This window comes from Dermochelys coriacea, chromosome 10, assembly GCF_009764565.3.
Source record: "Dermochelys coriacea isolate rDerCor1 chromosome 10, rDerCor1.pri.v4, whole genome shotgun sequence".
NCBI lineage: Eukaryota > Metazoa > Chordata > Testudines > Dermochelyidae > Dermochelys > Dermochelys coriacea.
The window spans coordinates 16,700,568-16,727,527 of NC_050077.1; the positions used below are offsets into that span (position 1 = coordinate 16,700,568).

Genomic DNA, 26,960 nt, shown 5'->3' on the forward strand with positions numbered 1-26,960 from the left:
CAGATCGCTGCTCTCTGTTCCAGAGGAAGGTGAAAAAAAGACTCAAGTTCCTGTCAGTATGCAGTGGCACAAAGTTCATTCCTCACCCGCAGTTTATTAATCATTTGAACTATGTTCAAAAGAGCCAGAATCACTGTTAAAGAAAGATGAATTTTGGAGGACACATTCTTCCACCATTCATTAATCTAATCTGATCATCATGCCTCAGAGCATTTTACAGGTAGTCATTCCCCCTAAAAGTCAATGTAGACTAATGTTCAACATTGAAGAAACTCACTTCCATTATTAAAGAGTTCCCTTTAACCCAAATGTAGTTGCCCTCTCCTATTCTCCCACACAAATCCTTTAAACATTTTTTGTACATATTTTGATAACAATAGAAAACACAGTTGTGAGCCACGAGTTTCCTTTAGATTAATTAAAATAAACCATTGTTTTCTAAATGCTGAGACAGGACACTCAGCCTAGAGCACAAATAAAACATTCTGTTGAAATCTAACATCCTCTGTAAAGGGCTCCACTTCAGACTACACAAATACAGAGCACCAAGCAATTGATTTTTTTTTATTTCACTTGCACAGTAATATAAATATGCATGGATGATGTTGCTTACAACACATATCAACTTTGTGTGGACACAAAAAATGCCAGTCACTATAAAAGCTACTTATTAAAATTACATAAGTGATTTCACTCCTTCAGATACTAATATGGGCTGACATTCCTTGCAATACATTTTTACCCAAATCCATGACACTGCATTCAATATTATCTAGCTCTGCTGACATCCTCTGTTTTTTTGTAAATGCTTATGGCATAAATAATCTATTTAGTATTGATCATGAGAGTCTGCAGGATACCAAGATCTTGACCAAGGCATAAAATGATGTCCTCCTATGACTTTTCTACAAAGCAACATTATTTTCTTCATGATAAAAAGGTTTTCTTCATAATTGTTTTGACGCTGTATTTAAGACTATATAAATATGTGAAAAACAGTATTGGGCAGATACAGAATTTTAAGTAGTAGAGTGATACAAGGCAACTATTAGGCTTTCCTTGCTTCTGCAAATCAACTTTTATGCTTTATCTTGAAATACAATTATTCGTTGTGATTTAACTTTCAGAATTTCCAATACCCACTGACCCAACAACTAAGCCTACAACTTTGGGTGAAGAAAAACAAAAACCCCAAACAAACCTGCATTGCTCCCACAAAAACGAAGCCTAACTTGCACCAAATCATCTTCCCTCCTTCATAAATCAATTCTAAAACCTAGCCACCTCAAAAATCAATTTAACCCCCAATCAATTCTGCCTCCACCTGAATAAGAGTAATTAATGCAAGCTCCTCCCTCCTGCCACAATCAATCAATGCTGGGCCTTACTCCTGTGTAGAATACAGAAAGTCCTGTACCAGGGTTCTCAACACCACACTCCACCCCCAGCTGGTGGAAAGAGCAGCGGCTCCAGGGAAGCTCTACGCCTTACCTCACCTTCCCATCCTGTGGAAAACGTGTGGGCTCCAGCTGCTATGCTTCCTCAGCCTCCAGAGACAAAACCAGCAGTTCCCCATTCCCACTCAGCTCACAACTGGACAAGAGTTCTAGTCCCTCTAGATGAACCAGTGATGGGTTTGTACAGCACTGAGGAAAGTTACATTTACATTATCTATACCTGCTTTAATACACTTAGAAAGCTTCAGTTTGTCCAGATTTATTGCTTCCTGTCTGTTTCTTTACATACGAATGTTGAAAAAATCCCCCACTCTCTATGAACCTTATGTGTATTCCAGGCAGACATTTTGTTGCATCTCTTTAGACCTCAAATGTCTCTTCATAAAACTATGAATGCTAAAGTTCATGGCTCATCGCTGGAGAAAAGATTTGTTGGTGTGTTTTTATAGAATAGTCTTTAAATTCTAGTTTAGGTCATATGTGCAATGACTTCAAACTATTGCTCAGGTATTTGTGTATAACACAATAGGCTAATTTAGCATAGTTAGACCAAGACTACAAGAGCAGCTGCATTTCATGTCAGGACTGACATGCACTATCACAATGGTTCTCAACCTGTAGTCTGTGGACCCCTGGGGGTCTCCGGATTATGTCTACGTGATCTGTGAAAGACTTAGACTGAAAACTGACTCAACAGAATTCAATTATATTTACAGACAATAGATTTCCAAAGGGGTCTGCACCTCCATACAAAAATTTCCAAAGAGGTACGCACCTCCATTCAAAAATTTTTAGGGGTCCCCAAATGAAAAAAGGTTGAGAACCACTGCATTAGACATGTGAAGCAGCTTACAAAGCACTTGCCTGCACTAGAATCTGACTCTCAAACTAAAAGAGGACAATATTTAACTTAGTAATTAATATTCAAAAGTCAATAGAGCAGGGGTGGGCAAACTTTTTGTCCCAGGGGCCACATCTGGGTATGGAAATTGTATGGTAGGCCATGAATGCTCACAAATTCAGGGTTGGGATATTGGAGGGGGTGTGGGCTCTGGCTGAGGGCGCAGGCTCTGGGGTGGAGCCAGAAATGAGAAGTTATGGGTGACTTTCTCCTCCCATTTTCTGGGGAATGGAAGCTCTTCTTTTTTTATGGTATAGGCAGTTGGCTAACTGCAGCAGTGGTGACAGCCAGTGGGGCTTTCTGAGCAAATTAACCTGATAATGATTTGGATTCTGAGGGTCTCGGGATGTTCCATCAACAGGAGTTTTAGCCTGTTCTCTCTCAATTTCTTATACCTATTTTTAAATCCTGAGCTGATCTTACATTTGGAGGGGACACGAGTCTCTCCTAAGAAGCAGAGACAATTTGAGTGTCCATTGCTGCAGGAAAAAGACCTATGGCAGGTCTGAAGCCAAGGACCCAGGATATACCAGTTACTTGATGCTGTGGTCGAGGCCTGAGAAAAAACAAAGGCCTAGATCAGGAAAACGAAAGGAAGGAAGGGGGAACACCCTCTCCCCAGAGCACAAGCTGACCTAAATAATAGAAAAATAAATAGTAATTACTAAAAGAAAATATAAGACAGGTAGTAAGCTCCATGGCTAGCTAATGGATACTATCAATGTTCCTTCAAATTTTTTCTGCCATATGCGGAATTTTGTTATATGCACCACGGTATGTGCGGATGTGCGCCACCAGTAGAAACAAAAAACCTACATATAATATATATATTTTTAAAGTTACCATAGGGATAATTACTCCAGCCAGTACAGCTTAGGCATTTTAGAACTCGCTACTCAAAGAATTAAATTTAAATGTAAGAGAAATAAAAATTATGAAATGCATAGACTATTCAAAACACTAAAGTAACACACTTTGAAAGAATAAAATTACAGAGAACATATGTGCATTGCAGGAAGTACCAAGAAATAACAACAACAATAATACTATTATGTGTTGGAAGGTGTGTGTGAAAGAGACACAGAGACTGTGTGTGTGCGTGCGTGCGTGCACGTGCATGCTGGCTGCTGGGGAAATCTCAGAATCTGTGCACTGTAGGCACTCATTCACTCACTGTTCACCGCAGCAGCTCCAAGTCCTGATCCAGGCTGTGTCCCCTGCTCTGTGGAGGTGGGGTACAGGGGTGGGGGAAGGGAGACACCCTGACATCAGCACCCCCACTTCCCCCCACAGCCAGTAGGAGGGTCCCGCATGACAGAGCAACATGGGGGGAGGGGCACCTGAACACATGCTGCTGGCTGTGCACACTCTGCTAATCAGCTGGGCAGCACTTGAATTTCTCCTGGGTGGCCATGCAAGTGCACAGCTTACAGGGAATACTGGACACTCTGGTGTTCCATCTCAAGCCACAGGCAATTGAGTAGGAACTGACGGCAGCTCTGCCTTTCCCTCCCCACATATACCCTCATATCAGAACATGGGGATATCTAGAGCACGTGGACACTGCTGACGAAAATCTCCACTCGAGTACACGGGCATGCGGACATCCTGAAGTGGAGCACCCATAGGGATGCTACTCAGAGAATCACCTTAATTCAGGACCCTTGTGCATATGCATTATGATCAGGTAATTAAAAACAGTATCATATGCTATTTTTTTTTCACAGGACCCCTGTATCGTTCAGTGCACTGGATGGAGCCGCTCTGGGAATCAGCTTTGTGCAGTGAAGGAGACTTGTCTGTAGAACCCTACCTCATTTGTTGAGGAAATTAGAAGGTGTTCAAGTGTGCTCTAGTGGACACACACTCTTCTGCGTACCTCTGCCCCCAAACTTGACCCCTTTTGCCCTGTCCTCTCAAACCTGTTCCTGTCCCAATCCCGTCTCTTCCCTTCATCCCCCAACTCCTGGTCTTAATCTCAAGAAGTTTTATTACTAAAACCTAAGAATTCCAATTATATCTTAATAGGATGACAAATAAGTTTGGTTTGAAATAAAATAAATCTTTAATCAATATTCTTTCCACTTTAAAAAACAGCTCAAAGCAGAAAGTCAGAGTGAATGGAGAATATATCTTTGAAATTTCTCTTCTTATGTCACTCTTTTTAAAAAACACTGGCACACTGCAAGCTTTATGGTAAGAAAGAAATCTAAAGATAAAACAGCTTTCAGGACAACACACATTTCAGCTGAAACAATGACTACTTAGAAGGTAGAGATATTTTAAAAATTAAAATACTTAGAATCAATTATACAAGCCACAGAAGTTAAAAAAGAACTTCATATAAATGAAACTGATTTGCCAAAAGATAACCCTTTGCCTTAGAGTTTGGAACCCAGCTCATCATAAACACTTTTGTAATGTTTGAAGTGATGTTTTGAGATTAGAGACACATGATCCCTACCCTGAAGAGTTTACAATCTATATTAGACAAAAATAGACCAGTCAGCTAGACAAAGTAAGAAGCTAGGGAAAAGTGGGCTAGAGTAAATAGCAATACTACAAGAGTAATGATTTCTGATATTTAACACTGTTCATTGTAGAAATGGAAGAGTCAATCACAATGGAGTTGACTTTAAAATAATTAGCCCCATACTATGCAAGAGCCACTTCAAATTTAATATGTGATATACTAAAGAATTCAGGGGTGATGGCTTTAATTATGGAGGTTCCTTTGTGGAGTACCACCAGTTAAAGTTGAGTTTTTACACACAGCAGGTTTAAATCTATTAATATTAAGTACCTGCCAAATCTGTCTATTTCAGTGAGGAGCATAAACTTGAATTTTCTAAGTAATTTTCATACTCCCTTCAGTTGCTTTTCAGAAATCAGGCTTATTTAAAATTTCTCAGTCTTATTTTCACACCCCCACCCACCTCAAATTCTAGGTTTTTTTCAGGCCTCGTAGAGCTGCCATCAAAACACCAGGACTTTATTTCATAGCCAAGTTAATCCTGTAACAAACACCAAAAAAAAAAAAGGTAGTCTGAACATTTTTGTGGGGTCTGAAAAATTGTATTCCATTAACTGGTTATAACTAGTTTCCTTTATCTGTTTGCTCCCTTGGCACTGTAGTGAGGAGATGCAGCCTCCCACCCTGTCAGAAGGGGAGACCCGAGCTTGGCCCCTGGTGGGCAGAACCAGGCCACCTGCAGCTGCCCCACCGGAAGCAGAGGGCGGTACAGGAAGCTGGACTATAAAAGGTCAGCCTCCCTAGCTCAGTAGGGAAAGGGCTGCCAGAGGAGCAGGACATCTCTTCCTTGCTTCTGGGTCCTGGAGCTGAAGGAGACTGCTACCTGACCAGAGGAATTACCGGAGACCAGCAATGCCGATGAACTGCTGGGGCTGCCATTGGCTGTTTACCCTGGAGAGACTGAGGACAACCCAGGTGCCCCAAACTGGGGAGGGTAGGAAGGAGCCCAAGGATGCTGAATAGGGTTTGGCTGTGGAATTATTGTGAACTGACCATTGTGTTGTGGGCGGATCCCCACTGACCTAGTGGCAAACTACCCTGCCACTAATGGGGCCCTGGGCTGGGATGCAGTGGCGTGGGAGAGCCTGTGTCCCCCTACCCTGAGCACCCCACCTGTGAAGGGTGGCCACTTTGCCACTCGGAGGCCTGAATTGGTCTGGTGCCCACTGGAGCTAAGGTGCCAGGCACATTTACTGTTGCTCTGAGTTGAGAGCTAATTCCCCACCCTGAACTGGGCCGTATTGCATAGACTCAGCCATAAACTATGAATTGCCCTGATTAAGGGACTGGGGTGGAAAGACTAATTAAGGCCTGGGCTGATTGTTGGCCAGGCCTGCTAACTGCTCACTGCCCTGATTGAGGGATTGGGCAGAGGGACTAACTGCTACTTGGATTAATCACCAGGTGGCCTCACCAGCTGGGAGCTGTGCCTCGCTTGAGAAACAGCGAGAAGGTGTGGCCTCCCACCCTGTCAGAAGAGGAGAGACAAGTGCTCCTCCTTACAGGCACAAATGTCTCCATGCAATGTGCTTCTCTGCACAAAAACAAGAGGTTGCAAGTCCCTTAGGGGAGGTTCAGTATGGGCTACTATGAGCAGAGTTGGCCATGTGTGGGTGCTAAAGAGCAGGTCAACGCTGCAGGAGAGGAAGGAAGGAAGGAAAACCTTAGCGCTTCTTTGCTGACTCTCCTGCTAAGGGACCTGCTATGGGTCACCAGGAAAGAAAAAGCCTCGGCACTATGAGCCCGAGTAGGAGCTCTGCAGTGGGCATGCCTTCTGCTAAGATGTAGTTGTACGGTTTCTTAATAAAATCGATTTTAAAAAAATTTTATCAATGTCTTACCTGAAAATTTCCTTTCTTGGAGTAATGAGGGCCATAGACCCATAACACTGGCACTCTATACAGCCTTGGAGGCAGACCAAATATATCCGAGGTGTGGCTCCACCTTTGAGAAACCACCAGTCAACACTTCCAAAGCCTAGGAAAAACTAAGCACTCTAAGGGAACTTAAGCAGTAAGACTAAACAGAACAATCCTCATCCAGAGCAAGCAATTCGATGAATAATCAACTGAGCACCAATTAATAACTCAATGTCTTTTCCCAATTAACAGTCCATTCAAGGTGGGTTGGCTCTATGGACCTCATGACCCTGAGAAAGGAAACTTTCAGGTAAGGCAGATACATTTTCCTATTCTTATTCATAATGAGGTCCACAGATCTGACATTAGGATTTTTATAGCAGTTGTCCACTTGGTGGCACGGGGGAACTATATACAGTTAAATACAGATAACCTTTTCCTAATAAAAACTGGACTACTACAGCCTGGAGCACCCACTTATGGAAGGCAGCATCAGATGACAACTGGATGTCCAGTGTATAGCATCTGAAGGTGGTGTGACCAGATGACCCAGGTGACTGCTTTACAGATTTTCTTGTCTGAGGCATACAATCTATCTGCCCATGAAGCTGCTACAGTATTGAGGGAGTGAGCACTGATATTTGAAGATGAAGTTAGGCTTTTTGACTTGCATGCTTCTGAAATACAATATCTCAGCCACCTGAAAATGGATGATTTTGCGGCTCTTTCCCGTTGACACTGGATAATAAAGCACAAACAAAGCATTTGTCTCTGACCCAATTTGTGTGGTAAATATATACTTTGAGAGCTCTGCGGTCATCCAAAGTATGCCACAATTTCTCTCTGGAGTGCGATGGATCTGGACAGAAGGATGGAAAAACAATTCCCTGTGTTCTATGGAATCTGGAGTTAATTTTTAATCTGAAGTCAAAATCTGTTTGAATACCCCTTTAGCCTTATGACATGCAGTACTGAAGTTCCAGAAAAAGAGCTAACTTGGACACCCTGCACAGAAACATGACTGTTTGGGCATAAGCTTTCAAGGGGTATAACTCCATCTGCTGAAGTGGGTTTTAGCCCACAAAAGCTGCTTTGGGGGGGCGCTGATACAGACTAACATGGTTACCCCTCTAAAACCAGAAAAATGACTGTCATCCAAAAAGGCCATTTTAATGGTTAGAAAGCAATGAGATACCTTCATGAATTGTTCAAATAGAGGGCTTCTAATGGCACTGAGAACCAGCTAAGAGCCAAAAATAAAAAAAACAACCTTTTATGCACACAAGAAAGATGTAGAAGAGATGCTGCTCTCCTCAGAAAAATGCAGGATATCTATGCAAGATTAAATTCACTACCTGTCCATTTCACTAAAGATGCTAGACAGACAGCAACTTGATCTTTTGAGAGTCTGAACTGTCAGGCCTAACCCGAATCCATTTGAAGAAATTAGAGGATCTGTAGTCCCAATGCAGATGTGGGGGTAAAACCCCGGTGCTAGCCCCAATAATTAAAACTCAACCAGGCCCTTGAATAGGCAGAGGTTAGTAGATTTATTTCTGGAAGCGAAAATTCAGAGTATTAGATCTCTGAATAACCTCTTTGGCTTAAGAGGCTCTGGTTCAAGAACCAGGCATTGTAATAGCATATCCCTTCTGAATGGAAATCAGGTGGCAGGCCTTTGTACCATATCAAGGAGATTGTAGAACCAAAGCCTCTTTGAACAGAATGGGGATACCAGAATTATCAGTGCTGCTTCTCTCCTAATCTTCTGTAGCATTCTGGTGTGAAGAGAAAAAGGAAGGTAAGGCATATAAGAATCCCTTTTGGCTAGCTTTGCAACAAGGCATCTCTTGTGATTCAGGTGGGAAGCAAACAGACCTACAGCTGAGATACTATCTTTACCAGGAGATGAAACAACAGTGTAGGTCCCATTCTGGAGGATCCAAGTTTTGCCAGCTGAGCCAGTCAACCATAAAATTCAGTTTTGCCTCAGATGTGAAGATAAGTTGATTGCAGATTCTCCTTTGCCCACCTCATCAGGAGGTGAGCTTCTCTTTGAAGGGCTATAGTCCTTGTTCCTTTTGTCTGATGTATGACACGGCTGAGGTGTCTGTCATGGTCAGTGCATTAGGTAAATTTGGATGTGGGAGCAGAGCTTTGAAACCATACTGGATTGCCCTGAGCTCTCTCCACTTTATGCTGCACTTTCTCTCTTGTTTGGACTAGACCCCTTGGGCAGTCTGCATGGCTACAGGAAACTGCACATGTCCACAGTGTGCACTGACTTGCCATGCTGCACTCTGAGGATGAAGAAGGGAACCCAACAATGACTATCCCCTGTACTGGGTGATCCAGGGAACTAAGTGCCTAGGATTTCTGCCTTGCTGCACTCTATGAAAGTGAGCAGAGGAACCAGACACGGAGGATTCTGTCCTGATGCATTCTGCAGATTTATGCAGTTTGAGGGGAAACTGATTTCACTTTGCCTCTTAGAGTGCCTCCTAGGGGAATCCCCTAAATCAGATTCTTAGAAAATGAAGAGGTGGAGGTTGTGTGTTTTTATGTTGGGGTGACTAGAGGGGTCTGAACATCTTTCTTATGCCTACCTTAATCCTCATCAGAAGGAGAGGGATATTTTAGACTGATGGTTTGGATGGGAGAGAACCTTGTGGTTACCTCTTGAGTAGCCCTGAGAGAGTGGTTTTGTGTAGGATGGGCTTTCAAAGCTGCTCCATGGTCAGACATAGCTGTGAATGTGGGCCCCAGTGGTTGGGTGGGAAGCTTCCCTGGCCCTCTGATACTGTGCTTCACACTACACTCAACCCAAATTGGGAGGTAGAGGAGGAGTTGCCACTTGCTGATGCCAGGGCAAATGCTGTCCCCGTCACATGTACCAGGTTAAGGGATTTTTGCAGATGAGCTACTACCATTGCTTCCAGGAAGCTCTTCTGCTCAGGGAAGGAGACTGAAGGAAACTCTGCCCCTTCCTGAGCACTTGAGAAGCTTGGATCTTCACAGAACAGGCAATGATCTCCATGGAGGCACCTAATCAGAGGGCAGGTGCAAGGAGACAATGTCAGGTTTTCCCTCTTGGCCTTCTCTGCCATGCTGCATTACATGTGGGTGCGCAGGGAATACAGAGTCCTCCAGTGACTAAGGAGAAAGGGAATCCTCTCTGTCAATAAAAGTGGATCCTGACAGCTTGAAGAATTTAAGCCATTTTTCCCCCTTCCTCCCCCTAAATTTCCTCTGCAGCAGGGACAAGCTGGCCTGCCTGCCTGCAGCTGCAGATGCAAATGGAAACTGGCAGTTTCTCAGAGGTGAAGCCACACCTCCACTGTCTGATTAACAGGTTTGGTCTGCCTTCAAGGCTGCTTAGAGCAGTGGTTCTCAACCTTCCCAGACTACTGTACCCCATTCAGGAGTCTGATTTCAGCCCCTGGTGGTGGGGTTTTGGCTCCAGCATGTATCTTAGCTTTGTGGGGGCCCTGCTTGCCACCTCTAATGCTGGCCTTGCACTTGCCACCCCCAGGTAGAGAAACTCTAATATAGTATATAGAGCAGTATAAACAAGTCATTGTCTGTATGAAATTTTAGTTTGTAATGACTTGGTGCTTTTCACGTAGTCTGTTGTAAAACTAGGAAAATGTTTAGATGAGTTGACATGTCTTCTGGAAGACCCTCAGGGGTACACTTAACCAATACCATGGATCTGTGGACCTTATTACAAATAAGACAAAACGACTTTCATGAGAATTGTAACAAAACAGAGCTAGCATCAACCCTGCATCAAATGTTCATAGGAGGATACTTCAACAGGACTGATTTCAGGGCAATAATGAAACCAAGGTCCAACACCCTTCTCCATGTGGGGGTAAAAAAGGCTTCAACCATTCCATTATTCCAGCCAGCAGTGAGTACCAGCCAAATTAAGAGTTCACATGACTCAGGAACAGCCTAACCATCCCCACTCCTGCACACCCATTTCCTTGGTCACTTTGTGACGTTCCCTGAGGGGAGAGGGGCTGGAGGTTACCATGGTCCAGAGGTGTACTTCTTTCTTCCTCTACCCTGGGGCTGCAGCAGGTAATCAGCACTGTGACTATAAAGCCAGGATCCCAAAGATCTTCCCTTGGTTCTCAGCCACTTCTGGATACCAAACCCTTGATTTTAAAGAAGATTATTTCCATAAAGCAGGAATTTAAAAGGAAAAGCATTCTGTCTGATCAGGGCAGAGTTTTATCACTGGTCTCTGGCAACAACCCCCACCCAGATTTAAAAAAAAAAAATTTCTACCAGTTAATCCTTCAGACAGGCTTACTTCATAGCTGAAGTCACTTACTTCCAGTGAATGCTATCCAGCGGGCATATTTAGTAGCTTCTCTTCGCCAGTGGGAAGCCACTAGCAAACCACACGTGACAGTCAGTGAAATGATTCCCATAATGATGAAAAATAATGTGGTGACCCACTCAGGAGGCAGCCGTGGAGGAATACAGGTCCTGTCACGTCCATGGATGGTTTGACACTGTCGCACAAGGCCAACTGTGAGTGCACCTGAAAATATAGAGAGGTAAGTCTTAGCAGGATTTACTTTTCCAAAGTAATATTCCGAGATGCCTTCATCTTCCCCATTGAAGGGCTCAGTGTCATACCAAGACTCAGTCTAGCCAAAGAGGGTGGATGCGGCTCTCCTATGGAGTCTGTCAATGTCATTCAACGTCAGCTGGAGTGGTGACTGAGGAAAGGGAGAGTCATTTAGGTCATTGCTCTATCTCTTCCCTGATTTCTAGTGTCAGGGGAGATTCCTCTGGCATTCTCTAATTTCCTCCCACCAAGCATGGAGTAGGGGAAATGAGACTCCTCCCTCAGGAACCCCCTGTGAGTCAGCTGGTCTAGCGCTGCACCCATTTTGCTCAGCACAGTATTCGGAAAGGTAAACACAAGTAAAGTGTTTCTCCACACCTGTAAATACAAATTTACTGCTGTAAGGCACTACGCATGTGTGTGTCTAGATCATAGGTAGAATGTGCCTTTTGAAGGATGCACTTGAGAACATCCCTTTCAGAATTTTCATCCAAGAGGGGTAGGTCTGTTCTTTTGATAGTTAAACAGGCAAGTTATTAAATACATACTAGAGTTTCTATATTACCAGATTTAAAGGTCACTTCAATCCATTCAGTACACAGGATGCAAGAGAATGGGTCTAATTCAGGGGTTGGCAACCTTTCAGAAGTGTTGTGTCCAGTCTTCATTTATTCACTTTAAGGTTTTGCATGCCAGTAATATGTTTTTTAGAGGGTCTCGCAGTAAGTCTATACATTATATAACTAATCTATTATCATATGTAAGTAAACAAGGTTTTCAAAATCTTTAAGTTTCATTTAAAATTAAATTAAAATGCTCATTTTACGCTGCCAGCCTGCTGCCAGCCTGGGTTTCCATTCACCCAGACTGGCAGTGGGCCGAGTGGGGCCAGTAGCTGGGATCCCAGACCGGCCCTATCCACAGAGTGGGTACCTACCTTCTCCCTGGTTCTAACCTTTTTTCACCCCCCCACCCACTGAGGGTGGGAGTGCACTGACCACAGGGCTGGGGGTGAAGGAGCAGGTTGGGGTGTAGGGTCTGGCCAGAAGCTCAAATGAGGGAGGGGGCTCAGGGTTGGGGCAGGAGATTTTGGTGTGGAGTGCTTATCTGGGCAGCTCTCATTTGGTGCAGGTGGGAGAGTGTGTGTGTGGGGGGGGGGGGGGTCTGTGCGCAAGAGCTCCCATTTGGTGCTCAGGGTGGGGATTGGAATGTGGGGAGTGCAAGAGTCAGGGCATGAGGGAGCTGTGTGTGTGTGGGGGGGGGGCTGGAGTCAGGGCTGGGGTTGTGGGGTGGTGCAGGGGTCGGGGCAGAGGGCTGAGTGTGTCGGGTGGTTTGGGGATCAGCCCAGAAGCCTGGGGGTGTGGGCTAGGGTTGTGGGGGGGCTTCCAGCCCCCTGCCCAAAGCGGCTCACGGCAGGGGGCTGGAAGGGATATGCCCTGATTCCAGCCCCTTTCCCAAGGCCCCGTCCCAACCTCTTCTCCACCTCTTCCCTGGAGCATGGAGTGCAGTGTGGCTCCACTTCTCCCCCTCCCTCCCCAGGGCCATCAGCTCATCTGCAGCAGCAAGGGAGAGGTGGAGGGGCAGGAAACCAGCACACTGGGGGAAGAGGTGGGGGAGGGGGGCGCGGAGAAGAGCAGGCTGGGGCGGGCAGGCTTTTTAAATGGAATGCTGCTGCCTGCCAGGGTCCCAGCCGCCGGCCTGGGTTCGGCAGCAGGCTGAGTAGAGCCAGCAGCTGGGACCCAGCAGGCAGCAGCGTGCCATTAAAAAAAAATCTGCTCACGTGCAGTCTTTCATACGTATGCCATAGGTTACTGACCCGGTCTAATTATTACAAATATTCTAATCTGCCACAAACTGCATTCTACAGGAAAAAGAAACCGAGGTAATTAAAGTTATAGTTTACCTTCAGTTTGGTAATGGAAGTCATTTAACACACAGAATATAGGAAAGATGATAATGCAATGCACAGAGTTTTGTAAGTGGCACAAGATTAGATACTTTCCATTAAACCCAAATAACTTTGATTTTAAGTTTAAATTTACTGCTTTCAAGCATGGCTGCTGGAATTGGGGGTTTTAGGGGTGCAGCCAGGTTTCCATCATTTTCAGCATTTACAATTTTGTTCAATGGCTTTCAGCACCCCCACTATAAAAATTGTTGCAATGCCACTGCTTTCATGACCCACAAAGAAGTGTTACAGTCCACTACTAACTGCAAAACTTGATTAGAAAATTTGAGCCCAGACATAAAATGAGATTCAAAGAGACTGTCTGCCAGTGTCTCTAAAATCTTGAATCCTGCATTTTGTGGTACAATCAATTCCACCCCTACTCCCAAATCAATTTCATATGTGAAGATTTCCTACAGCCAAATCAAAGGTAAACTCAGTAGTGCACAGTATTATCTTACATTAGTTTAAAAAAATCAGCATTCCCCTCCCAACACACACACACACACACACACACTGTAAACAAGTGTTGCTATCCTTAAAAGGACACTTTAAAAATGGAGAGGGAAGGAGGTTGGACAAATACATACAATGGAACTGGGAAACTGGAGTTCTGTGAGCCACTCAGGACTTGAAAAGATTTCTGTATTCTATTCTCAGTGCTTTTCCAAAAAGGAAAATATGCAAACCAAAAAACCCAACTCACTGACTGGAACAATGGCTGGTGTTTACACCTACCCGCCAGGGCCAGAACTAGGCACAAGCTCCTTTTGTGAGTACACACAGAGCTTGCTTATGCTCCCAGCACTCATGCCCAGCAGAGTTAATATTTTTAAAACAAGCAGAATTAGGAATAAACAAGTTCTGAATCAACTCTGTTAAACCAATTCTGGAATCTTTGTTCAGGTCACTTGGGGCCTGAAAAAGCAGGAAAGCTTGTTTTTCTTTTCTAGATTATAAACAGGAAAATGAAGGTGAAGATGACTGAGTTAGCTGCAGAAGAGTTAGCTCATATTGACCTGGCTGACAGTCAATTTTAAGTATTTCATTTAACATTATGCTACTCAATATAATATGAGTATTACAGTAATTTAATCTCAAAGTAGAAATAAATCACACTAAAGCAGAGGTTTTCAAACTGTGGGGTGCCCCCCCACAGAGGGTGCAAACATGGAATGTTGGGGAGGGGCATGGCAATGCCCAGCAGCTCAGGCTTCAGCCCTGGGTACTGGGACTTGGGCTCTGGCTTCAGCAGGGTGGGGCCCACTCTTTAGTTTTTGCCCTGGGAGTCTAACGCTGGCGGAGGCAGGAAAGTCTCTTTATGCATGTGGGTTCTGGGAGTGAATGCAGAAGATCAAAACACCCAGAAGGTGAATGTCCTACTTGAGGCACTGTATGTGGCTGTAGTATGCTGGGAAGACACCTGGTCAGGAAGTGCATATTTTAACCCCAGGCTCTTCTGCTTTTTCAGTTCTGCCATAACACAGAACTGAAAGAGAATCACTGACTGACTAAATTAACTGCTAATGCCAGGGTGGATAAAAATCAATTAAAAAATCCTATTTTGATAATGCTTTTGGAGGAAAAAACCTAGCTAAAGATAGTTTTAATTAAGATGCATTATAGCTCAAAGATCCCTCATCATGGAATAGGGATTATAAATTCTAATTCTATAGTAGGAGACAATATATTCATGTAATGTTTAAGAAAAGTTTTGTAAATGAGTTCCAATAGTTCATGGATTAGGGACCCAATCTTATGGCGTTCCAGGGGCTTCTGTAAGATTTAGATTAAGCTTTCTAGCTACCCAATGGGACTCAGTGCTCAGTCTATAAGATACCATCAGAGATGCTTAGTTTTACAGTTCTCAAACTAGATTTGTGTCTCCAAAGATAACATGCTTGTTAACAGCAAAAATGTTTTAAAATAAATAGACGTAAGAAATAACAGGCCTCAACTCTATTGTCTCTCTGCAAATTTGTATACACAGTCAATCCCTTACGTCTCTCTGAAAGTGCAACATTTCAAAAAGTTCAATGAATAGAAGATTGTTGGAGGTGGAATAGATCTGGACAAGGAGAAGTCTGGAGATAAATACGAGAAGGGAGGGACAGGCAGTAGAAAAAAGTGGAACTGTTTGAGCATCATATTCCAGAAGTCTAGAGATCTTTGAGTGTCGCCTTCATTGATTTGAGATCTACCATACTATTCTTCCCCTAGAAGGGAAAACCTATAATGGCAGCAAGCTGTAAGAGACCCACTTTAGGAATATTTTAATGAAGTTCCTCCACCTGTGGGTAAGACAGGCATGCATGCAAAATGCAAACAGTGCAACAAAGAAATGCAAGACCTGGTTGCCCGAATGAAGCAATATCATGAGAAGTGTTCCTTCTCAGGAGGAAGCTGCATTGAAGATGATGAAAGGAACATGTCTGAACATGCAGGATCTTCAGGTTGGTAAACTTTTTTATTTCATACTACTTTAAGGACTGCCTGTATTCCTTCTGGACTATTCTTGAATTCACACATTTGAGTTCCACAGAGTAACAACTATATTTTTGCTATTTTAGATGCAGTTGTGATTTAAAAAAAAATAGCAGAAATAGGCAGTTCTTCCTTTCACAATTTCACCTTTAAAGTAAAATTGAGTGTCAGTGAATGCAATGAGATACTAAATGAGCAGTATGGTAATATTAAATAACTACATTGACTTATTTTGCTTAGGAGAATCCATCCTCAACATACAGGATTCTGAAGACTATCCACCTTCAAGATCACCATTTTCTATCCTTTCAGAGTTATTTGCCAATGATATGTTTGTCACATCATGTATGTCACATAGCCACAGTATATCACCTGTAGCAAAAGGGGGGGAAAAAAATCTCCATCATCCAGAAACAACCACAGATAAGTTTGAGCTAAGGGTGAACCATTCAAGAAATATTTGCTGATGATTTTAAAGAAAGTTACACCAGTGAACTGGAGGAAGTCACTTAAGCACTTGGATTCACAGACTGTTGAAGTGATGATCTCACTTTTTACAGCAGTAGCTTCTTCTGCCAGTGTAGAAAGAATATTTTCTTCCTTTGGACTAATTCATTCCAAATTGAGAAATCATTTGGAGCCTGAAAAAGTAGGAAAGCTTGTTTTTCTTTTCCAGATTATGAACCAACAGGAAAATGAAGATGACTGAGTTAGCTCATATGGACCTGTCTGACAATTTTTTTAAAGTATTTAACTATTTAAACAACTTTAACAAACCTGATTTAAAAAAACTTGAATGTTTTAAATTTGAAAATGTATATGCTTGTTTAAAATAGTATGTTTGCTGTTGAACAAAAAAATCCAGAATACATAATGTTGTTTTAGTTATATAAAACAATTTAAATGTCTATCTGGTGGTGATCTCCTCCTAATACAGCATGGCAAGAAAATCCTCCACCTATTAATCATTAACCTCCCAATGATTTTGTAAATATCTGCTTCATTTACCTCTGGTAAATGAAATAACCAACCAATCATTCATCTTCTGATATAGCTATAAAACTAATCAAACGTTTTCAAAATAAATCACTGTTTAAAAATGTATAGTGTGTACCTTCTAAAAATGAACCATACATACATTTATCTCTGAGTCCTAGAAGTAGTATAGGGATAAGTAAGGTTATAACTATGAACAAGAATGCACTTATATGTAGAAATCCATGATTAAATAGAGTCTTCCTGACTAGTGATTTAAATCATTTTTTAAATCAAATTGATTTAAATCAAATCCACCCTGGCTCATGCTAACTGAGGAAAAAAGCAACTCTGGCTCCAAAGAGACCAGAGAGGTTCACATCTGTCCAGGCATATGGCTGAAAGGAACAGAGGTAGCAAGGGCATTCTGCCCTTTATATAGGCTTGTCTTCAGAATGTCAGTGATGTTGAAGGGAGGGGCTGGGACCACGAGAGTGCGCTAGTTGATGCTGCTAGAAGAAGATTCTATCCCAAAGCACCAAAAGTAGCACAATATTCCATAAGTGGGAATATGGAGAGCCACTCGACAAACTGCTTCGAAGAAGAGTATTGGACTTCATAGTTAAGGGTTTGATAATAAATACAGAGCATTTCTAGAGTGGCTTTTTCCTCAAAGTTCTTTACAAACATCAACTCTTGACACCACTGTGAAATAGATACATAAACCAAAACTAAGGTGTTAAACTTCTGATCCTGTTCCCATTGTGGCAACGCTCCTGTTGATTGCAGACTTCAACAGGAGCAGGACTGGGCCCATAGTGAATTGTCCAAGGCCTTAGAGCAGTGGTTCTCAAACTTTTGTACTGGTGACCCCTTTCACACAGGAAACCTCTGAGTGCAACCCCCTGGTAAATTAAAAACACATTTTCATATACTTAACACCATTATAAATGCTGGAGGCAAAGTGGGGTTTGGGGTGGAGGCTGACAGTTCACAACCCCCTATGTAATAACCACACAAGCCCCTGAGGGGTCCCAACCCCCAGTTTGAGAACCCCTGTCTTAGAGTCTTATAAATTCTGTCTCACGTGCAATCACTATTGCAACTGATTTACATATATATGCACATGCCAAAGGACAACAGTGAGTATTTGTCAAAGAATTCAACACAAAAATATTTCTACATATTGTGTTCAATCATTTCAGCCATGTGCCTAATGCAAACAGGCAAACTGATACCTGGCAGCTGCCTGACACACTAACTCAGCAAAGGAAATCTCAGTTAGCTTTTCATAGCCCACTGACAAGATGTGGGGAAAGACAAGGCAAAAATACTGGACCAGATGTAGTTTTACACCAATATCTGCAGGACACTTCATGTGTAGCTAGAAAAGGGGCATTGCTTCACTATTTGGGAGTCATCAAGTTCTATCTAATGTATAGAATGAAAAGGAATGTCACTCAGTAACAATTATAGCACAATAGCTGGAAATTCAGTAAATGTTCAAAGGTGCTGGATTAAACAGCTGTGGAAACTAACTCTTTTTAGGCACAGAACGGATACAGCACAGGAACAGGGCCCTCCATCCTCACAGTGCCCACTAACTACTCCTGGGGGAATTCTGTGTCAAAAAATTAAAAATTCTGCACACAGTATTTTCAAATTCTGCAAAATTCTGCATATTTTATTTGTCAAAATAACACAATATAATCACACCGGTTTCAATTATTTTAGGTCATTTATTTCAAAATACCTGTCAGCAAGCATGTTGGTAACAATACAGATAACAAAAAAGATTCAGAAAAAGTTTTTTGACAAATAGATTCCTTACTAGGCATATTAATACAGAACTCTGAGTAGTAATTCATTTAAACTACAATACAGAATCATATTTCATGCACTCCCTGCCCCCCCAAAGCAATGCAAAACCTTGGGGGAGTCAGGGGTAACAGAGAGGGAAATAAATTGCTGGGAAGGAGCCTGGGTATGAACTTGGAGGGTTGTTGGGTATGGGTGGGAAAACAATGGAACAGGATTTTTTGGGGGGGGGGTCGTGGGGGAGACCGTTAGGGAGCTTCCCCCACCAGACCCTGGCTGACCCCTAGCCTCTCCCATTCAGTCAGGCACATGTGTCCCTGTCTGCATGTGTCTCTGTGCCCCCACCCAGCCACCTCCTGTCCCTATGTAGCTCTTCACCCCCTGCCGTATCACCATGTGGCCCTGCCCCTCCCTCCCCCGTGGCTCTGTGCCCTCACTCCATTCAGCCCCTGCACCTGTCTATCCTCCCACTAGCCCTTATGATCCTCTGTCTGACCGCCTCCCCCCCAGCACCCCAGGTTCTCTGTCTCCCCAAAGCCCATCTCCTGACCTGGCCGGGCCGGTGCTGCGAAGGCAGGCTCTCTCTCTTCCCTAGCTGGCTGAGAGCAGCTGCTGTGTTCTACTGCCACACCGCCCTCTGGTAGGCAAAAAGCAGAACTACAGAAAGTTACTTTCTGCTGGGAGCTGCTGCTCTGTTCTATTGCCACAGCACCCTCTGGTGGGCAAAAGGTGGAACTGGCGCAACTTTTCAGCAAAAGCTTTTTTCTGCTCAAAAAAATAAAAATATGCCTGGATCATTAATTATGCACACGCAATGGTGCAGAATTCCCCCAGGAGTAACTAACAGACCCTGAACTACAGGGACCACTTGAAGGTATGGGAAAGAATCTCTGTTTCCACACCATATCTAACCCCAGGATTTCTGCAGAGACTGCCAGCAAGGGCGTAAACTAGTGCCAGTCCTGGAAGTAGTATAGGATACAGATATCTGGTCCACTAGGAACTGGATTCAAACTGCCAATTCCTTTCACATAACTCAAACAGCCTTTAGACGTTAAGTCAGTCTCTACTGATTTGGACTCAATTTAAACCAGTAACCTAGAAATGAAAGGTTTCATAACCCTTTCCATACCCCTGCATTGCCCCCAAGTCATCCAGCCCAACAGAAATATTGTCATTTTAAAACATTTATAAACATATTTATGCCAAAACATCCACCTGAATCACTTATAAAAATACTTGTTTGCAAAAGTTTGAGAGCATAGTTTGACTAATAATTCAATGCAATTTAAACCAGTCTCAAAAAAAAATCAAGCATTTCATATTTGTGTAGATATATCTGTCTGCTGCTTAAAACTACACCCAACTTCAACTCTTCCAACACAGCCAATCAAATGCCATCTTACTTCTGTTTCCTAGGTAACCAACAGAGCTACCAAGAAGGAAATCCATACAGTGATGGAAAGAAATGAAGATTGTTGCAGCTATTTCCCTCCCTAACACCTATGAATTATTAAAAAAGTGTCACAACGATACCAGGACTGAAAGATACAGTGGCATAAGCAATGCACATAACATCAGATTATTACTGTTCTTCATTATTTGCTTGTAGCAGCATCCAAAATTACCTATGTAATGTATGGCCACAGGAGGACTGTTCCTGTCCTGAAGAGATTACAACCCAATAAGAAACAGACACAAAAGAGATTTCAGAGTAAAAGAGGGTGAGGGTGGAGAGGGGATACCAAGTCAGAAGTATAATAAAAGGTCACATGGCCCATAAGTGATGTGCAAGTCCTGCAGTACATTAATTCAAACTAAAAGAGTCTATTTATGAGGTATTTCCTTTGTTCTTAAATCTTTCTTACCTCTTCACCTCGCTACCTGCCCATCCTCAGTCCTCACCTATCACCTATTGCTATTGAACCCGTTACATTTTCCTGTTTCTATTGAAAAAAATAAAACAAACTACTCTATTTAAAGACATCAAATTCTATCCACCACAATCTTCCCTAGCCACAGCCTTTATTCCAGTCCCATTACACTCCTACCTCCCAAAAGTCAACCACTTTCTTGGCACAAATGCTCACTGCTAACATCAGACACAGTACTGTTACCCTTACAGAAGAGGTTAAAATAGCCAACTGTCACCTATTTACATTCTACATATACTTAGCTTCCTTTCCCCCCACCCCACACTTGTGCTAAAAGTCCCTGGATTTGATCACCAAGGAAGGGGGGGAGGGGAAGGGGGAAACTGGCATTTTCCATAAACGAACAGGGGAAGCAGGTTCCACAGTCTGACAGAACCCACATCTTCACCAACAGGACTCAGTGTAGAGCCATTCTGTTTACTTTGGATTTTGCTTAATAGGGTGATGGTAGGTAAATTTTTGTCTTATTGTAGATTGTCGCACAGAACTTAGACACCTTCAATATAAAACACTTAGATTTTGTGGGGTTTAATAATGATTTAAGTAGATGAGGCCAGGCTAATTGGCACTTTAAATAAAAAGGAGGAAAAAGGAAGAATTGTGGTTTTCTAACATTCACACGCCACACATGCAGGATAGCTTTTTGTATATAAATAGTGGAACAGATCAGCTAAGACTTCCCTCCCTCTCTTCCAAACAAAAAAATTTTTTTTTTTTGAACAGAGGAAAAGAAAAGAGCTGGGAAGGGTTGTTCATTGGAGGTGGGAGGGTGGGAAGGCACTTTTTATGAAGGCAAAGTTACAATAAAACATTAGCATATTACATTGTACTTGTTCGGAATCAGGTTAAATATTTAAAAACCTGGCTAAAAATTCTGTCTTGCTGACTGGAGAGCTCTCCTCCTCTTCATACACTGGAAAGGGTAACCAAATTTCTAGATCTCTCTTCTTTTTGTGCTTCTCTTGTATATGAGCTTAGTATGAAAGCCCTCCATTACCAGAACAGTCCATATTTTACTATACCCAAATTCAATAGGAGGGGATCATATTTATACAATAATGTGCAATACAGGGTCTAGCTGCTAACAAAAAGAAAAATTAATTTATCTTTCTCTTTAAAATGCAGCTCCTTTACTGGAGCATTAAGTAAGTAGAATCTCTAAGAGTTTCCTCTCAAAACTGTTTAATTCCTGAACAGTCACCACATATGCAATAATGTTCCCCTTTCCCTACAACCCCACCAAAAGAGCACCTTCCTAGTAGCAAAAATGATGATGATCTCAACTGCAGTTCAATGTAATCTATATAGTAATTTATAAAACTTTATCACCCACACAAACTTAAGATGCACAGCCCCTTTCCTATATTTAGAGACCCATTCATTCAGATCCATTTTTTTGGTCCAAATCCCTTTCCCATCTTTTCATCTGGGTTGTTTTCTTATCAAGATCTTTTTCAATCAAAACTGTGTATATATATCTTAGAAATTAAACCTTTTGTTCCAGCTTGCTCCTGGGTCAACTCCTCAAGTGTGTTAAAGGTCTAGATAGTCACCTGATATCCAGATTTCACAATAAAATCTTTGACTTGTAAATGTTGAAGGTCAAGTGTGTCTAAACTCTACCTAACTGGTAACTGGAAAGGAGCAAGGCCCATACCCGCTATATAGGAGCTACAGATTTCAGCTCGCTCTCTTTTTAATAGTGGTGGCCTGCAAAGACGACAGGTTCCAACACTCTATGTTGCTTGACCCATGTGAAGGACCAACGATCAAGATGGAGCATGGTGTGGACTAATACTCTATTAAACATTAAGGATAACCATAGGGCTTACTTTAGCCACCTTAGCCTTAAGCATGTCTGCTTGCTTCCCACCTGCAGTCAAGTCTCTGATGGAGGCTTCCATCAGCCAGTCGAGGCACAGATGAGAACTTGTGGTGGTGGATAAATAGGACTAATTCAGATTTTAGACTAGACTACAGTAGTTCTAAACCCCCCTTAGTACAGAATAAGCAGAAGCTGTTTTGAAAGAGTATATTTCAAAGTTGTCCAAGGACTTTGGCAGCTATTTAGTGGGATACTTCCAATGCTATTTATAAGGACTTATTTTCACATGATACCCTGTTTCAAGTGGTGCAGCTGCAGCTATAAAAGGGTAAAATGAGGCATTTAGTTCTCTAAGTATATCTTGGTGTACTTTGCCTTTTAATAAATGTACACACATGGAGCCATATTCAGGGCATGAGCTTCATATAAGCAGAAGAACAAAATTCCATAGCCAGGAAGCTGCAATTTGTGTGTCATTCCTGCCTTTCCCAAAAATCCATGAAATTTACATCACAGATCCATTGCTGCCATAGTCAGAGAGGGAATTTCTGGACATGGGATTATCAAGCTCCATGCATTTTAGTGTATAACCAACCCAAGCTTCAAACCCTATAAACTCTGCCATGAAAGGATTCTTCATGCTCCTGGCTATGCCATGCAGGACATTATGCAAGCACTTTTGAGAAGTCCAGAATAGAGAGTAAAACCCTTCTTTTGCAGGATGTGTACCCATTTTGGAAGCCATACATGGGCGGGTGTAGCAAAGGGAAAGCAACATGATGAGCAAATGGTAGAGAACTATACAAAACTGGAAAGGGAGGAAAAAGAATTTTGATTAAAGGTACTGGGACAGACTCTTCTGCTAACAAAATATACCCCTGACTTTTTAAATGTCTTCACAGGTTTCAGAATATCTGTACTTAAGGTCTTACTGAAAGATGCCTATAAAGTAAACTGCATGGTATTCCTCTGTATCTCAGAAAGATCATGATTTGAGTCTATGGTTAAAGGGAATCTAGTTAGTTATTCCAAATCTGATGCTTAGACCATTGAGTTATAGACCTAGCTTAAAAACATTTAGAAAGCAATATGCAGTACCATTTCAAGACATTCTCCAGAAAGATTCATATATACATAATTAATTAATGATTCACAAGGAAACCAAACAACCCTCTATTTTCTCACTTCATTGCTTCACTATATACAGCATGACAACAAAAACAAACCTGGATTATACCTACAAAATCAGTGTGATAGATCGGTATAGGTTATCTTGCATAATTAAAGCATAATTTTATAACTTGCCAGTTCATGAAGTGTGTTAACATTAACTAATCACAGGAAAGCTTTGAAGTTCAACCTTATTGGTCTTGTCTACAACAGGATTTTCAGACCCGTAATTCCCAACTGCTACAACTCTACTGGTAGTTTAGGGATCAGATTTGCTACACCTACGATCCAGCAGTAAAAATGCACAAGACCTGACTACACTAAAGCATACAACAGTGCTACCACTTCCAAACTATGCCAATGAAGTTGCACTTGGTGGCAGTTATGAGTCTAAATATCCTAGTATAACCATTGAGGAGTCTGCAGGCAGAGTGTGTGGGAGAGTATGCAGCAGTCCACACTTCTGCTATTACGGCTTGAAGATTGTTCTCTGTATGGATGATGAACAGGGCAAATGTTCTTTTTGGGAAAGGCCAGCTTTGCAGCAAGAAAGGTTTAGAGGCTTTCAGTGCCTACAATTGGAAATTTGAGATGTATACACCACCACAGTGTAAGTCCAGCTTCTATCATTGATGAATCTACAGTTGTGGAGAATTAAGGATCTAATTTTTGCCTAAAAGGCAAGTTAGAGTAAATATTTGTAATTAACACAGAGAGGCCCAAAGGTAAAGATTCCTGACCCACCTCTCCCAAGTGATTTTTCCCTGGGTCTGTCTACTGATAAAAGACATACACAACCTGTTCTAGGCCTCCACTCCTAAACTGTTTCAAAGTAGTTTAAAATAAGTCTCCTCAATATAACAATTCCTCCTCTTTCCATACGTACATTCACTGTCACTTTATCCCTCGACATAACCCCACAACAACATGCAAGAAGTGTGGGAACTTCTCTTTAATTATTAAAATGCTGTCTATAAGGAGACTATGGATTTCAACCAAGAATAAGCTAACCTATAAAGCCATGTGACAATTTTGCCCTACAATAATTTACCTACAAATAGTTAGCACTGTGGTAAGGTAGAGGGAGGTAGCACCCTGATTTAATAAACTGGCTAGAGTCATCTGGACGCAAACAACATTTCCAGTAAAGCACAAGGTAGTTTATTTGCTATTGTTCTTAAACAAGGATTTTCTTCACAGGTTAGGTCTGACGGGAGTAATTTAGTGTTTAAGCCTCTAAAGGACTTCAATTTTCTTATCCAAATATTCAGAAAGAAGCATGACAGATTAGTTTTCTATTGCACAGATACTAAGCCTGTTGTTCAGTCTGCAGACTGAAAGGCGAACAAGTCCAGACTTGTTGAAATAAGATTTATGAATACAGGAGGCTGAATTCGGATTGTGATAAATGTGTTGCAAAACAGAAGACTAACCATTTACTGCAAATGCTGAGGAAGTACAGGAGCTCAAAATGATGTTTATGTGAGTTTAGAATAATTACCTTTCTTGTCTTTGGGATGAAAACTCTAATTTTTTTTTTTTTTTTTTTTACCATTCTGGTCTTTCCTCTTTAATTATCTGCCAATTACTGTAACTATGAACCAAAAGCCTAGCAGTCCCACTTTGAAGTAGGCTAGTATTCTATGGACTGTCCAGCTGCAATATTGATCCACTCCCCACCCTTACTTTAATACCAATAGGACAAAGCCCAAGGCCTGAGAACCCATATGTTCCTGTAAAAATATGCTATGGTCATAAAAGCAGAGATTTCTAATTGACTACATTCTTCTGTTAACATGTCATGTTTACAGAGAGTTTGCCCATATATTTTCCTTTCTGAAAGAACTCCTTAGAAAGTAGAGGTTTCAGAGTAGCAGCCGTGTTAGTCTGTATTCGCAAAAAAGAAAAGGAGTACTTGTGGCACCTTAGCAACTAACAAATTTATTTGAGCATAAGCTTTTGTGAGCTACAGCATCCGATGAAGTGAGCTGTAGCTCACAAAAGCTTATGCTCAAATAAATTTGTTAGTCTCTAAGGTGCCACAAGTCCTCCTTTTCTTTTTTTAGAAAGAAGTGTCCCTTCAAGTTCCAATTCATGGAGCTCATTATGAGAAGCACTGCGATATCACATCTCATTCTACTGCTAAGACACAGTTTTTGAAGGAATCTTTGCCAAAGTAGTTTCAAATAAACTAGGCCAACACTTTACATTATGCATTGCATCAATTCCAGTGATTAATACAGATTTCAGAGTGGTAGCCATGTTTGCCTGTATCAGCAAAAACAATGAGGTGCATTTGTTAGTCTCTCAGGTGCTACAAGGACTCCTCATTGAAAGATAAATAGTATAACTATATTAATCATAAAAACAATTTTATGTAAAAAATAATGAACTAGAATTAAAATTTGGGTGACGTCTACACTGCAAGTATACGTCTACACTGCAATTCAACACATGCAGCTGACCGATGTCAGCCAACTTGGGCTCATGGGGCTATTTAATTGAAATGTAAGTGTTTGGGCTTGGGCCAGAGCCCAGGCTCTGAGAACCTGGAGAGGAGAGGGTCCACATCTCAATTAAACAGCCCCATGAGCCTGAGTCAGTTGACACAGGCCAGCCACAGATGTTGAATTGCAGGGTAGCCCAAGACTATAACTGTTACACACAAGACTCCCACTGACAACATCGGGAGCTCTTAGTGCTTGATTTTATTTCTACTGTGTCTTAAGAGAAACTATAGGTGCCCAGAAAATTAGGATAAATAGAATGTAAACCAGCAAAGAAAGTGCTAAGACTTTAGAAAGGCGAGTTAACAAAACGTTCACCGAAGTCACAGAGTAAGAGAAAAAAAATTGTTTTAAAAATATTCAACGATTTTCAAGAGAGATTCAGACAAGGTTTTCTTGCAAAGTCCTCTTTAAGACTAGAGTGCATCTTTTTAAGAATAACTTATGTTAAATCAATATTAAGCTAAACACAGAGATTGATTGTGCTACGAAAGCCACCAGTTCTCCTCCACTCTGGTTATTCCCTCACCTCCAAAGTCAAAATCCACTTTCCCACTGAAGCCAATTTACAGAGACTATCTTCTCTCCCTTTTATACAAAGGCTACTCCTTTCCCTTAATGACAGAATGCCCCTTTCCTCCCACAGAGATGCTTAAAAACTCTTAAGACCCTGTGTCTGTGGTATTAGAATAGGACACCTTAGGACACTTAGAATAGGACACTAGGTCATTAGTTCAAACCCAGTCCACAAAGGTAGTGACCCAAAGTGGTTACTCAGATTACTATTCAGTAGTCAATAATGAAGCAAGTTATCTGGATGGACCACCATCTCAGAGTCCACATCACAAAAACAATCACAGTGGCATTGACTGGATCCTTCTTGGCCCTCTGAGGAGAGGCGTCAAGGACTGATGAATCCTGAAACGGAACTATTCTAAGTCAGCCTCCAAGTTAGGGTTGATGC

At 42.0% G+C, this 26,960-nt stretch overlaps 1 protein-coding gene and 1 long non-coding RNA gene across 7 annotated transcripts in view; both read right to left on the reverse strand.

Annotated features, from left to right (window-relative positions):
- MOSMO (modulator of smoothened) overlaps positions 1-26,960 on the reverse strand; it is a 49,666-nt gene that overhangs the window by 4,265 nt on the left and 18,441 nt on the right. Inside the window, exons 2-5 of one of the 6 annotated variants that reach the window (XM_043493818.1) lie at positions 11,093-11,305; positions 10,787-10,913; positions 6,733-6,835; positions 5,295-5,372 (exon numbers count right to left, since the gene is read on the reverse strand). In XM_043493818.1, the coding sequence (XP_043349753.1) occupies positions 5,367-5,372; positions 6,733-6,835; positions 10,787-10,913; positions 11,093-11,305 (449 nt within the window). In that variant the 3' untranslated portion in view covers positions 5,295-5,366. Of the gene's footprint in view, positions 1-5,294; positions 5,373-6,732; positions 6,836-7,494; positions 9,796-10,786; positions 10,914-11,092; positions 11,306-26,960 lie in introns of those variants that run through there. The other 5 variants (XM_043493819.1, XM_038419903.2, XM_038419905.2 and 2 more) reach the window with 5 other exon arrangements.
- On the reverse strand, positions 15,197-16,893 carry LOC122456091. The gene is made up of 2 exons (XR_006274752.1): positions 16,840-16,893; positions 15,197-15,529 (listed from the first exon to the last, which is right to left on the reverse strand). It is a non-coding gene; the product is annotated as an uncharacterized LOC122456091 (long non-coding RNA).